This window comes from Phalaenopsis equestris, unplaced genomic scaffold (genome assembly GCF_001263595.1).
Source record: "Phalaenopsis equestris unplaced genomic scaffold, ASM126359v1 Scaffold203579, whole genome shotgun sequence".
NCBI classification, from domain to species: Eukaryota; Viridiplantae; Streptophyta; class Magnoliopsida; order Asparagales; family Orchidaceae; genus Phalaenopsis; species Phalaenopsis equestris.
Window position 1 is genome coordinate 401934 of NW_018223193.1, and position 14864 is coordinate 416797.

At 34.4% G+C, this 14864-nt stretch overlaps 1 protein-coding gene across 1 annotated transcript; it reads left to right on the forward strand.

Annotated features, from left to right (window-relative positions):
* The first annotated feature begins 5400 nt into the window (after window positions 1-5400).
* Window positions 5401-6843, forward strand: LOC110036193. The gene is made up of 3 exons (XM_020740585.1): window positions 5401-6259; window positions 6340-6392; window positions 6544-6843. The coding sequence occupies exons 1-3, from the start codon at window positions 6115-6117 to the stop codon at window positions 6679-6681; spliced, it is 336 nt and encodes a 111-aa protein (XP_020596244.1). The 5' UTR covers window positions 5401-6114; the 3' UTR covers window positions 6682-6843.
* Window positions 6844-14864: the final 8021 nt, after the last annotated feature.

Consider the following 14864-nt stretch of genomic DNA (forward strand, 5'->3'; position numbering starts at 1 on the left):
CTCAGAATCGTAAGGCACTAAATCTTCAGATCTTACACTACACATAAGTAAACACCATAAATAATTAAAATAAGCAAACACACTAAAATATAAAAATATTCAAACTAAACTACAAACAATTTTTTTTAAAATTTTTCATTTAAAATAAAAATATTTTAAATTATAAAATAACTTACTACTACTTTTCGTTACTTCCCGACAACGACGCCACAAAACTTGATGTGGGTGGATTGAATTTGTAAATTTTGCAAATATCTTTCAATATTACAAAATACACACGATTAATACAATAGTAAATATGAAATTTAATCCTAATAAAAATAACTTTATTGAAAATAGATTTATCTCTTAATAATCTTTAAACAGCCAAATCCCCCAAAAATAATGCAAGTATAAGTATTGCTCAAGTAATAATAGGGCTTTAATGAAGTCCTCGATATCGATCCCCCAGGGAAGTTAGAAATGCTTATAAGTAAATTCTTAAGATTATAATGTAAACTACAATTTTAAACTAAAAAAGTGAACTGTAAAATTCAAATATAAAGTAATAAAGTGAATGCTAAATAAAATGCAGAAAAAGACAAAATTAATTAAACTTATTACTAAACTTTCAAAAGCAAACTTAAAAAAACCAAACAAAGTTTTTGTGATGAAGAGTTGAAATTTAAGAAAGCATCCTTCGTCTTTATAATGAGTATATGGATTGTGAAAAAATTAATATCATTTAAAAAATATATATATAAATTGTTTTGTGCCAAATAGGAGTAATCCTATTCTTAAACCTCTTGAAAGTGCATAAGAAATATTGACTAATCCAAAGTTTGGTCCCTAATTTCATGGTTAACCTGGGAGGATACCGGCTAGCACTCTAAAGCTCCCACAACTCCCTCATCTAAGGGCTAACAATCTAAATTTAGTTTCTAATCAACTGGAGCAAATTGGGGATTTTAATATGATAGATTAAAATCTCCAATTCTGCATCCAACAAAGTATATTTCCCTATTTATTTGCACTCAACTCCATGGATGACATCCTTTCCCATGAAATCAAATGTGATTCTCCCCATGCTGTAGAAATCATAGCCCTTTCAAAACATATGTTTCTTAACACATTTTAACAATTCAATTGGCTAGATTGAAAATTAAATGAAGATGGGAGTTCAAGACATAACTTATCTCACAATCATTTCCAAGCAAATCCTTAGAAGTACTCTTTAAGCACTTTCTCTCTTTATAAGCACTCTCAATTATCTATTAGAAATGTAATGAAGAACAAATCTCCAAATTCCCTCTCCTCTTACAATCTGAGAAGAAAATCTCCAAGTCCCTCACTCTTTCTCTCTTCTCCACTAAATTTCTCTACTCGCTTCCCACGAATTTCTCTACTTGCCACCACTTCATTCCCTAGACTCCTCTCCTTTTCATTCGTGGTCGTTTCCTCTCAAAAAGAATTCAAAATTCCCTCGAATTCAAAATTCCCTCCAAAATTTCAAAATTCCCTCCAAAATTCTCTCCAAAAGTCACACGTTTTGAATCCTAAAAGACATGTCCATTCATTCAAGGGACGTATTCTTTCATTAGAGAACATTCCAAAGTGACTAGATGCATTGAATCATTCCATGGGGAGTTTGAAACATTTGGATCAAAATCTGCTCAAAATTTATCCTGAACCGCCTTAATTCATCAAGTGTCATCACTGGCGCTTTAGGCGCCAAGTTACTTAAGTCCACGTTATTTTGGGCTCAGCCGCTTCAAGCGTCAATTCTGGCACTTCAGGCACCAAATCTCTATATAATCGTGTTTCAGGTGTTAGCTCTTTGTAAAATGGCGCTTGAGACGCTAATATAGCGCCTCAGGCACCAGAATCACAAAATTTTCTATTTTGGCTCTAAATTTCCTTCCTTTTGCTACTTTTGAGCTAAATGCCTAAAATTGATATACCTGCAACAAAAAAAGGAAAATATCCTTCTTTGACGTGTAATATCACCAAAAATAAGTATAAAAGTTATACTTAAAATAGCACATTATTTGGGTGTATCACTTATCCAAATGATCGAATGTATTCTAATGTAATGTTTCTATCTCTTGAAATAGTATATTTTTTTTTGTATGTCATATTTGATCATTTAGATAGAACTTCTTTGAGAGCTATGGCGATAATTAAAACTAACCAAAATAATTTCACAGAGTAAATAATTAAAGAGTGTCAGTCACGACACCAAGATCGTCTGACTGAACTGAAGTTGAAGACTAGTAGACCATGGAGCCCAGATTGCCTGGCTGCATGCAAACATTTGAAGACTGTCATTTGCAATGTCAAGATCACCAGGAAGAGTAGAAGCTGGAGGCTCACAAATTATGGCTCCATGATCGCCTAGCTGCGCGTAAAAAAATTGAGAACTCTCAGTCGTGGTACCAAGATCACTTGACTGAGTAGAAGCTGAAGTCCGACAGACCGGGGTGCCAAGATCGTCGTGCTAGATATAGGTTAAAGACTGGCAGACCACTATGCCGAGATCGCTTCACCTGACCTCAAAACATGTAAGATCACAGCAACATGACAAACCACCCTGACCTTACCTCTGAAGCCTCAATCTAAAGATAAGACGATACAACTAGGTTCACAGAATAAAGAATAGTAGGTTACAATGTAAAACACAAGTTCCACAAGGAATTTTGGGGAAAAGGAAACATGTAGAAACCAAGAAAAAAAATAATTCCTCATTCATTTCCTAAAAAATAAGAGAATAGCTCAATCAACCAGGAAATCACGACTCACCACGTATTGACATCGAAGGTCATTATGTTGATAATGGAGTTTGGAGTGGCTTGAGCAGGGATGATACTATAACTGTTGAGCATAAAACTCATAAAACTATAGAACGACAACCGTAGTAGGTGTACTCGACCAAGCTACCAATGAATGTTTCTGCTGACCTTTCACCATTGGCAGTCACACGAAGAATGACTTTCGTACTGAAGATGAATGATTCATACTGGACTATAACTTGCTCCTCTAAAATGACTGACGATGCACCAAGAGAATCCACACCAAATATATTAGAAGAATTCTTAGTAGCCATAAGGCTGAGAAGAAAAAGGGAAGGGAAAATTCACACGAAGAAGAGAACAGGGATTGCGAAAGTGCTTAAAAGATCTAACTAGCTAACTTATTACGTATAAATGACTTGGAAAGAAAAAAAAAATTACAAAATGGTCGGACACTGCCTCAGCCGGGACACACTCCAACAAGGATAAATGTTTAAACATTAGCTCTCCTCCTGTCTTAACCTTATCTACCCAATTTGTTTAGTAACACAGTTGAAAAAATGAAACATTTTCTCGGACGGTAGCTAATTTGATCCTCAAAGATTATAACTCCTCTCTAAAGATAGTTAATTCAGCTCTTAAAGATGACAATTTCTATTGAGATGACAAATCCGAAGCTGAATCAGGTAGCACTAGAATGCTGGTTGTTTGTGTTAAACTCGTTGGCTTGTCACGAAGTGGGCCTCCAGAGTGCATGAAATCCCTAGAGACCGTAGTGTTCATAATGATCAAATTATAGAAACCTCCCTCTCAGTGGGAGGATGGGTCTTGGAACCCTTACAAGAGAACATGTCCATTATCTGGTCCATCTCCAAAGTGGTGAATGAGAACAGTCCTCCCCTAATATCCTTTCCCACTAACGAAGGTTGAGAAGAGAGTTTAGAGGCATCAATTGTACAAAGATCAGAAGTGATCCCTTGGTTATCCACAGGTTGAACCTCTGAAGGTAATAGGCTCAAAGATGAAAGTCAGTGTTGACTCTCGGCCCTAACTTTCCCCCAAGATTGCAAGGGTGGGAGGGGAGATACCCTGACCAGTTTGATCGTCATCCAAAAGATTGCTTTCCAAAATGTGTACCTCTTGTTTTCTGTGGAATGATTTGTATTCGAATCAGAAGTCCATACTTCAACCACAGGGTCAAGGGATCTCCTCTTAATGACGACACGTTTCCAGGGTAGACAGTTCTTAGAGTTTGGTCTCGCCCTCTTCTTCATTGCCTGGAATATCGAGGTTCATGCCTCCTCAATGACTGATGAAGACAACTTTCCACCTTTCATACTCTCTATCATTGAGAATTTGTAGAACAAACCATAAAGAATGATCAAAAGATGAGTATCTCTGCACATATATATTATGCTTTACACAGAAATCAAGAAGTATTTAATTATTGTGCATTGAATAGTCATGAATACCACAAACTTGATTCAAATGATTCAAAATTTAGATTAAATTTAGATTCCCTTGTCCTTTTCACAGCTGTTGCAATTAAGGAGCAAGAGAATAGTGAAACTTTAATATGTTCATAAAAAATGTGTCAACAAGAATTGCAAAGACATCCGTGGAGGATGATGAAGGGGGCATGATGTGTTGGGCTCACTAAGAGCAGTCAGAGTCAGACACACAACTGGTTAGTTTCCCATATCGAGGAAACGACACACCTTGGAGACATAATTTCTCTCCCCTCGAAGAATCCTTTTGGTTGGATATGGCCTGACAAATTTGTGGTTCTCTAATTGAGTGAATCGGTAAAAGAAAACGGGCCCCTCAATCACCAAGGTCACTAATGTAAATTCCGACCTTGCTATCCCCCGACCATATAGCCGCCTAGTTCGATGGCTGCCCCGATGACTGCTAGGCCAGATGGCTGCCCCGGTCTGGTGGCCATTCTACTTCCTAATGGTGCCCAACATGAGGATAGGTCCGCCAAATGGTTGTCCATTCTGATGATCAAAACGGACCACTATGTGGGACCCATAAGCATCATCTAGATATGGCAAAAAATACCCCTACCTTATTTATGTATCATAGGAGTACAACATATAATTGCATATGACCACCCAATAAATAAGGGGTCCATCTCATGATTAAAGGGGAAGCAATTTCACTCTTGATATTCATGACTATTCAAGAACTATTTCCCTTGATAGGGTGGAAATCTAACGTAGCTATATCTTTAAACTTCAACCAGACATAGCATGTTGAATACTGTGCTATGTCTCTCTCTCTCACTCAGGGATTTCAAGCACTCTATTCCTTAGACGTGCCCAAAACAAATTTAAATTAAGCAATATATATTGATATAGATGTCTTGGCGAATATTCCTTATTTTTTGCGTGGTCCAAGCTCAATTTGGATTTGCTCACTCAACTTGAACCTAATAGAGCTAATATCTATAAAAAAATTTAACTTTCTTTGAAGAAAATATACAACATCTTCATAAATACTAACCTCTTAAATGGAAAATAATTATTGGACAACTTTTTTATTTACTGTTAACTTCAACATGCTTAAATTTTCTGGACTACAGGCAATCAATAACGATGGACAACCTACACCAGCCAATCTTCATATGTGGTGTTATCGAAAGGCAGCCAGGACGAGCCAAGAATTAATGTAAAAAGACCACTAACCTGTCTAGGCACATTGATTATCAAACATGGCATCCTAGCCGATCGATAATAGAGAGCATCACAATATCAAGGACGGGATGGTTAACCATCTTCGACATCTTTAACGAACAGTTAAGCGACACCCGCAATATGGGGATTCGAACCGCCCTCTCCGACAACGCCGGGCTGCAGAGCTCCCTGATATAGATTTGATGAGATTTCGGAACAGACTTTACCCAGATGGATGGACGCCATGACGACGCTCATCATCATCATTCGCCTTCCCTGCGCTTCCACAACCCCTGGCCTCAATCCGCATTTCACTTCAACGGTTCGATCAAACACCCGTAGCCGTAGCTGCTCTCGCTCCTTCTCACCTGCTGACTGCAGCTCCATCAAATCGAACTATCCAAATCAAGGCAGAAAGAGAAATCCCTTCTGATCTCTTCCCATAAATAAGGCTCTTGTTATGATTAACACCTCCTCATCCCAACGTCACTCAATTTGACACTTTTGCCCAAAACGATGCCATTGTTGGGTGAGAGGTGACCAAAATGCCCTCCGCATCATACAGGCGATATCGGAGCTGCTTCGCTGCAATCATGGCCGTTGATTATTGTACGTAATATCTCTCAAGAGCCGTTAGACGTAGCTACGTTAGATTTCCACCCTATAAAATGACTGGTTGGCGCCCTCTCCAATGGACCGCAGCGAGCGCAAGAGATCGATCGGGGATGGTTCTTTTCGTTCGAACTTTTTTTAGTTCCTCGGCTCTCATTGCCCTTGTTCTGGGCATCCACTTGGCCGTACAAGGCCGTGAAAGTAGGTTTCTCGTGTTTTTGTAGCTATGTAAGAATATTCTTTGTGATAGTATAAAGTTTTAATTTATGCATTTCTTTCAGTTAAGGAAGGCTGTGGGGGTGGCAATTGTGGCCTGAGCTCGGAGGCAGTTAAGGTGGAAAAAGCAAGCGCAAATACTTGTTACCTTGATTGTTGATATATTTATGTTTAATTTAAACTAGAGCAAGGATTAATTACTCAGCATAGCAACTATGAAGTTTTATACAAATATATGCTAAGTGTTTGAGGTTTTAATTAAAGTGTAGGTGGAGAGGGCGAAACCGTTGAATTCAGCTGAAAAGAGCATGGAAAAGGATTTGGTGGGCTGGGAAATGAGGTGGGTGCCTTCTGGTCCGGACCCGCTGCACCACAATAGCAGTCCTAAGAAGCCGCAGACACCTTGACCAGCTTGTTGTGAGCAAATGTGTTTTAACTTCTTTTTTTGTACGAGGACTGCGAATCAGATATGGACGAGCAGTATTTAGAGTAAATGTAAATGTATGTTGCATGTATAGCGATCAAATGTTAATTCTCAGTTATAAATCCATGCTCTAATAGTTTCAAACCTCGCGGACAACATTAATTTGTATGCTATTTCTCCTCTTATCTCTTATTAACGATGAAGTTTAACTGTTAATCTGTCGAAATTCCACGAGGAATCATGGAGAGAAAATATTGTCCTCTCATCCTGCCAGTATTCAGTTAAACCCATTATGGATGATGACGAGCTACCGTTAGATCAAGCCACAATTGGCCCTAATAGAGCCTTCGATTTGTAGAAGGGCAATTACATATCTAGTCCGCTTAAGCATTTAAATTAGGAGTTAATGGTTTAACCGCTAGAAATTGCTCAAAAATATCAATCCCAATTCATGGAAATAAATTGCTAAAATTTCTTAGAAACCTGTCCGTCAAAATGGCGATGGCAATTATCTGATTACCAAAAATATATTTTAGTTTTTTAAGACTTCTAACTAAATTAGAAGACAATAAATAGTCTCTAATAACTATAAATTAATTAGCGTTAATTTGATGACATACATAGCGTGAGAAAATTAAAACTTCACTATTTGATTTTTAGATCTTATATAATTAATTGTGTAGCTTTATTAATCCTACTTTTCACTCATAACTTCTTATTAATTAGGGTAATTAGCTTAGTCTATTATCATAATTCAATTGAACATTCTTAAAATTAGATAAGCAAATGTTTAATTATAAAAATAGTTAATGTGCTTTAAGTGAAATTAAATCTTAATTTAAATAATTTACTTAAAAATGACAGGTAAAGTATGATTGTACAAATTAAGGGTGATTGAGTTATCTTCGTTTAAGATATTTAAATGAAGTGTACCCGTGGGTTATTAGTTCCTTAGATGTTTAACATGAATAAATGGAACCAAATATTGAGTGATAAAAATGTGCAAATTTTAAATTTATTATTTTCAACATAATAAAATCATATACAATTTTCAAAATTATGAGAATAAATGAACTATTAGATTAACCAATTGATGTTGATTGAAAAGAGAGTACATGTCTATAGTCTACATCTTAGTAGCAAGCTCAAGGGTTTCTTATTTAATTGACCAATCTAACAATTGATACGCTAAAGTTTAATAATGGAAAAATAATGAGCTTTAAAAGTGCAATTAATTTTTAAGTTCAATATTTTACTTAAATTAATAACCAATTAAGAAAGCAGCTTAAATTAAGGAGCTTATAAATTAAGGGTGATTTTATAGTTAATTTTAGTCAACTTGATTGATCAATTTAGATCAAATGTTTTTGGATGGATGATTCAATTCTTAAATGATTAACATGAATAATTGGAAAAATTTATAAATGATAAAAAGATGTAAATTTTCCATCTATAATTCTTAAAATAATATAATCATATAAAATTTTCAAAGTTATGAGATTAAATAAATCAATAGATTAATCCATCGATGTTGATTAGCAAGGGAGTAGTTTATATAGTTCACATCAGATTAGCAAACAGAAGGGTTCCATATTTAATGAAGGTTAGCTTATCTTATTACCTTAATTTTATTTTAGGGTTAACATTAATTGTCATATTCATTATATTAGAATTATATGTGATGACAATGATAATCGAAGAGTTCCAAGTTGCATGGACAATTCATCCAAACAAATCTATTAATTCATCTCCATAGATAAGGGTAGTTTATTGACTTATATATGTTAATAATTAATATATTACACATTTTGGAGATGTTTGACTGCAAGTAGGATTTATGTTAGATAGAATTTAAGTAGGATTTATGTTAAATAGAATTTAAGTAAATCGGTCGGTAAATCTATATTTATCAAATCTAAATATTATTAAATCTGAAACAATATTTGGTTCAATTAAGATTAAATTCAGTTAAACTCATTTAATATGTTTCGCCCAATTCTCTTTGAAACATTTTTTTTCTAAGCTCAATCTTTTAAATCCAACTAATAGTTGGATTTAATAAATCTAGATTTTAAGTCACGGAATAACAAAAAATTAGATTTAACATGCTATCAGATTTATCAAATTTAAAAATGACATTTGGCTAGATTTAAAATAAGCTTAACGTAAATCTCATTTTTATAGTAGCGTAACAAATACCTCCTTAAGCACAATATTGTATACCCTAAAATAAGACTCATTTGAAAGGAGGATATGAGGACAAGTTCATCAAGCTGGGAGAAAACTGTACTCAGTAACCTAACTCTAGATGGAGTTGCCAATGGGGTTTAATGAGGACTTGCCAATAGGGTTTTAGGAGAACTTACATACCCAAGTTCAAAGCACACCTACCAAACAAGGACTAGGCAGATTCACAAGCTGACTAGAAAGGATTTTAACAGCATCAAACTCACTGAAAATTATCACAAGATCATCGAGTCATGCCAGCTTGGATAGTTGATCATGACCAAAAAAGCTACTCAACCTATACTTCTGAGAGACACATCAACTTCTATATATAGCAACTGGCTCATAATTCATGTTAAAGTTTATTTTTTGACCATACAACACACATTTTTTGACACTTTTTATATTTACAACACATTCTATAACTTTTTTTGAACCACTTAAGATCACTGATTCTTATCTCTAAATAAGAAATGATTCTCATCTCTAAATAAGAAATTCTATGGTGAGCCAATGGTTTGAGATTTTGGTTCAGTTAATATAATTCTTCAAGCCATGTTGACAGATTTCCTCTTTGTCTGCCTCAACGCTTATCTTCCTTTTAGATTTTCTTAGTTTTGTTTTTCATTTTTTCTTTAAGCTAGCAAAGATCTTACATAACTAATATATAAAACATGATCCAATAAGTATATTACTTTGCCTAGCAAATTGAAAAGTATATTTTGCATACTCATGCCACAATATCAATAATTAGAATGTCTTCAACACAACTATAATAATCATGCCAGCACTTTATTGGTATCAAATTCCTTGATATCCCATAGGGCAATCTTTATAGCTTTCTTAAGGTTATAATACATGATAATTATGAATATTTTTATTTCATTGCATGGCTAGATTTTTTTTGGAATTCATGTAAAAAATTTAGGATTATGGGCCACATTCATATTATTAGCCTTACATTTTACATCTAAGTAACAAAATCTATCTAGACATGTATAATTGCTAAAGTGAGAAATTATATTCCTTATTTGTAAAATCAAAATATATTTATACATCTTTAATCATTCTGTTCAGGTGTATTACACTAATTTAAAGAATCTTAATATGAGAAAAAGTTGACATTTCTTGTGTTATTTTAAGTGAGTCATATACATTTCACTTCAAAATCTATTAATAACCCTCTTATTTGACCATTTATAATTGCATAAGTATGCCAATAAACCTCTATACTCTAAAAATTCATGTAATTTTAACATATTTAAAATGTTTCTCTCAACGGTCTAATTTACACTTAAACACTATATGCTAGTTAGATATTTAATAGGCTTATTCATTTGATGCTTATTCTGACTTACATTTAATTACATCCAATAATTAGAGTCTGTTTAGGGCAACTGTAGCTTATTAAATAATTTGCTGATAAGCTGATTAAAAATAATCTGCTGATAAGTTAGGTGCGTGGCTATTACAAATTTATATTTTTTTGGAAAAACCAGATTATTGCCAATAAGCTCCCATTGCACCTAGATAGGTGTAGTGTGAAAACGTTGTTTTCTCTGTTTTGAAAACACATAAGCTGCCAAAACACAATTTACCCAATTCGGCCAGTTGCATTTTCTAAATGCCATCGCTCTAAATAAGCTGCCCAAAAAGGCCCTAAATTATTATTTGAGCTTGCAAAGTAATTCTAGTCCATAAATTTTGTATTCGCTAATGGCTATAACATGTTAACTTTTCCCCATAGAAAACTTATTATACGATCATAACCCAAAAAGGCCATAAATTATTATTTGACTTTTCCCCATAGAAAACTTATTATACGATCATAATAGATAACTAGATTTATTTGATAAATTTCAAAATTCTAAATGTTATAGAGCATGCCACCTTAAATTTACATTTTTGCAAAAGAAAACTATTTAAATCTTATGCACGGTTAAATTTTCAAATCAAATTTATAAAAGTTTAAAAAATTGATATATTTAATAAACATATATATGTTACATATTGAACATTTTATAATTCTAATCTTTTAAAATTAATGTTGTCTTACTAAATTTATGAAAATGGAGATGACAAATCTTAATTTCCATCACGAGACATTCTAGTATGGGTAGTCTAGTTTTAATAGTACAAAAATGATATTGGTAATCATATAGACTAAGCCACAATGTAGATATTGGAAATGTTGGGCTTTGATAATTATTAGTCTAAGATATATAAGGCATAGTTAGATTTTAATTACAACTATTATGATGTGATATTCACTCATGACTCTTTCTATGTTTTATACATATGAAAACTCTAGAAGTATATAATTTGTATGTAGGTGTCATAATATTTAGTTCTTTAAAAATTATTAAATGCTACATAGCACAATCACGTGTCAAAGCTTATATTAAAATTAAAAAAAACTTGTGTGCATGTTTGCTTTTATTTATGTAATTCAAAGACTTAAAATATTTATAAATGATCAATATAATAAAGTGCAAGCATGAATTTCAATGGTACCCTCTCACATCAAGAAGACTAAGGAGCAAGGTTTGGAGCAAAACTATCCACGGCTTATATATTTTTTTTGCTACATATCATTTTCCAATATATATATATATATAATTTGTTGGGAGAGGTTCCCCAACTCGAATAATGGGATCCTTTGCCACATACAACTCCACCCAAAGCAAAAGAGAAGTACACTAATAACAAATTGTATACCCCAACATGTACAAGTATACAAAGCAAAAAATGATTACTCCAAAAAAGAAAAAGAAGCCACATAATTAACCAGAGTGCAGCTGCTGTAAGAAACCAAGGGCAAGATCGTTCTTTATCGTTTAAACAATGTAGCATCCAGAAGAGCTTGTAGCTTGAAACTAGAGCATTTATCCTCAAAAATCTTTTACAATTTTAAGATGGGGGACATCCAAAAGGTCCCCCTGAAGCAAAACAAGAAGTGGTGGGGTGTAGAAGTGGAAGCAACAAAATTAAAACTAGTTTAACCCTAGCCTAGCAAGCCAATTTGCAGGCCCATTACCTTCCCTGAAGATAAAGGAGAATTGAGGATTGAAGGAGGATCTGAATAAGTTGATTTTTTGTAGCCATTGTGAATGATGCCAAGAATTGGGCAGTTGCCCATTCAACAGCTGAAGTAAACAAGCAGAGTCCACCTCCACGCAAATATGCTTCCAATTGGTCTTGGATACCAGTCTCAAAGCCCAGTAGACAACCAATAATTCAATTTCTAGAGTATCCCCAACAATGGAAGGAGCATGGAAAGACCATAAATAATTTCTTACTTGAAACTTGAACACCCCCCCACACTAGCCCCTAGATCAGAGAAAGCTCCATCAATGTTCACCTTGATGTAAGGGTGATGAGAGGGATTCCACTGTACCTTTAAGGTCTTAGGAACTATAGCCTATTCAGGCAAGTAGGCCGAGCAGATTTTGGGGAAGTTTTTTTGTTTGATAAGCTTAAGTAGAAAGAAATAGCATTTCCTAGCCTCCATGTTGGTGGAAGATGACATATCCTCAAACCTTGATTGATTCCTAGACATCCACAGAAACCATGCAATTATAAAAGGCATAAGGCCACCCTTGGTATAGCCCCAGCTATTTTAGCAGGTATTAAGATGAAGACAATGCAGATTGATAGTGTTCAGAGTTAACCTCTTAAGTGTCTCCTTCCAGACTTCTTGAGAGAAAGAACATGCAAAAAATAAATGAGGAATGGATTCCTCCTCAGCTTGGCACAACCAACATTTTGAGGGGCCTCTCAGTGCCTTAAACTTGAGAATGACATGAGAGGTAAGTAACTTGTGGAAAATCCTCCAACAGAAAAAAGACATAGATGGTGTTAGATTTTTGTTCCAGTATCTTCACCCCAAGAGATAGGATTCCAACTATAAATTTTGAATACATGTGTATGGTAATGCTTTGTTGAGAGGAAGCCTGCCACACAATTCTATCCTTCCTTGCTTTATGAAAGTGGACTTTAGATATACTTACAACTGAATTCTCTTTTAGCAATTCTGTCAAAATGGGCAAGAAAGTGGACTTTAGATATACTTACAATTGAATTCTCTTTTAGCAATTCTGTCAAAATGGGCAATGACCACTTAACTCCCTCCCAGCAGTCAGCAACCTTGAGCTGAGGATTTAACATGCCTGTTTTAGCTATCAACATCTACTGTGGGCACCAATTGTCCAGCCAGAAATTAACATCTCCCCTCCCAAGATCCCAAAGGTAAAGGTTTTCAGCCAAAGGTTTTCAGCCAACTGTCTGATCTCTTCAACATTTGTTTCCACAATCTGGAATCCCCAAGTTTTGAAGTCTCCAAATTTGGATGAGAGCCTCTACATTATTTCCCAAGCATGTATTTAGCTAAAATAGAAGTTTGCTGTCTAAAGTTGATCCATATTTTGCACAGGTTTACTTGTTGAAGCTGTTGAAGGCCCTTGAAGCCCAGTCCTTCCACCATAATGGGTTTGGTCAACTTCTACCAACTAACCCAATGGAGTTGTTGTCTCTGGCCTGCCCATAGAAATGTGTTAAAGATCCTTTCCATTTGTGCTCTTTTTCATAGTGTTCATCAGCAGGATGTATGAAGGAAAAGTGGTGAGTATATTCTTAAGTAAAGTAATTCTCCCCCCATTAGACAAGTAAGAATGAGTTCAACAGGAGAGTTGGTTAGAAAGCTTTCCCAACACCTTAGCAAATTGGGTTAGTTTTGTTTTTCCCTTAATGAGAGGGACACTCAAATATTTGATGGGGAGGGAAGTTTCAGTGAAACCAGTCAAGGAAATGATCTAGTTCTTGATGCTTGTGGTTTCCTTGTTGCTGATCAAAATGGTTTATTCATCAGGATTGAAATTCATTCCAGAATGTTGTTGAAACCCTTGGATGCAATTATAAAACTTCTTCACAGCAATTTTATTGTGATTAGAGAATATCATAAAGTCATCTGCATAAGTGATCCCGAAACTGCTTATATGCAATAGTATAACAATAATTCTGCTTATATTTTTCACTTATATTTTCTTACCTCGCAACAACACCAAAAACTTGATCTTGAAGAAAAATAAGAATTTAACTTTTTATTTATTTATATTAGGATACTACACAAGTATACGTATCATTATCAAATAATATAAGACTTTTTTATTAAGACCTGAATATCAAACCCACAAGGAAGATATGAAATACACACATTTCAGAATACTTTCTATTTTTTAAAAAAAAATTATTTAAACTAAAGACGTTTTTGTAGTAAAGAAAGTTTAAAAATTTTTGCTAATTTTCATATTTTGACAAAAACAGAATAAACTTAAAAAAGATAACTTGAGTTTTTGTAGAAGAAAATCACTAAATATGAAATTTTTTTTCTTCTTATCATGAATTAGTAATAAGTATAAGAATCTATTGTGAAAGTAAGCATATTGTGTTGTGCAAAATAAGAGCAATAAAATTCTTTACCCTTACTAGAGATGCTATAAATAACATTGGCTAGTTTAAGTTTGAATAGTTCTGAAGACCGGCTAGGCAGAGAAGATACTAGCTCTCACTCTGGAGTTCCCTTGATTCCCTCCACCTGGGGGCGAACATCTTGTATCAGAATCTAAAACAATAAACCAAGTTGGGGGCTTTAACTTGTCACTTTAAAGTCCTCTAACTCTACACCCTTCAATGAATATTTTCCTATTTATTTGCACTCAATCATATGAACTAGATTCTCATTCATACAACCTCATGTGATTCTTTCCAATTGTTAACTGATGCAGTACCAGCCCGGTTTTTACATGTTCGCAGAACAAATTTTAACATTTGGATTGGCCAGATTGAGAAGTAAATGAAGTACATGAATTTAAATCATCACAACTTCCAACATTAAAGATCAACACTCTCAACAACTTCCATCCAACACTTAATTACTTATCA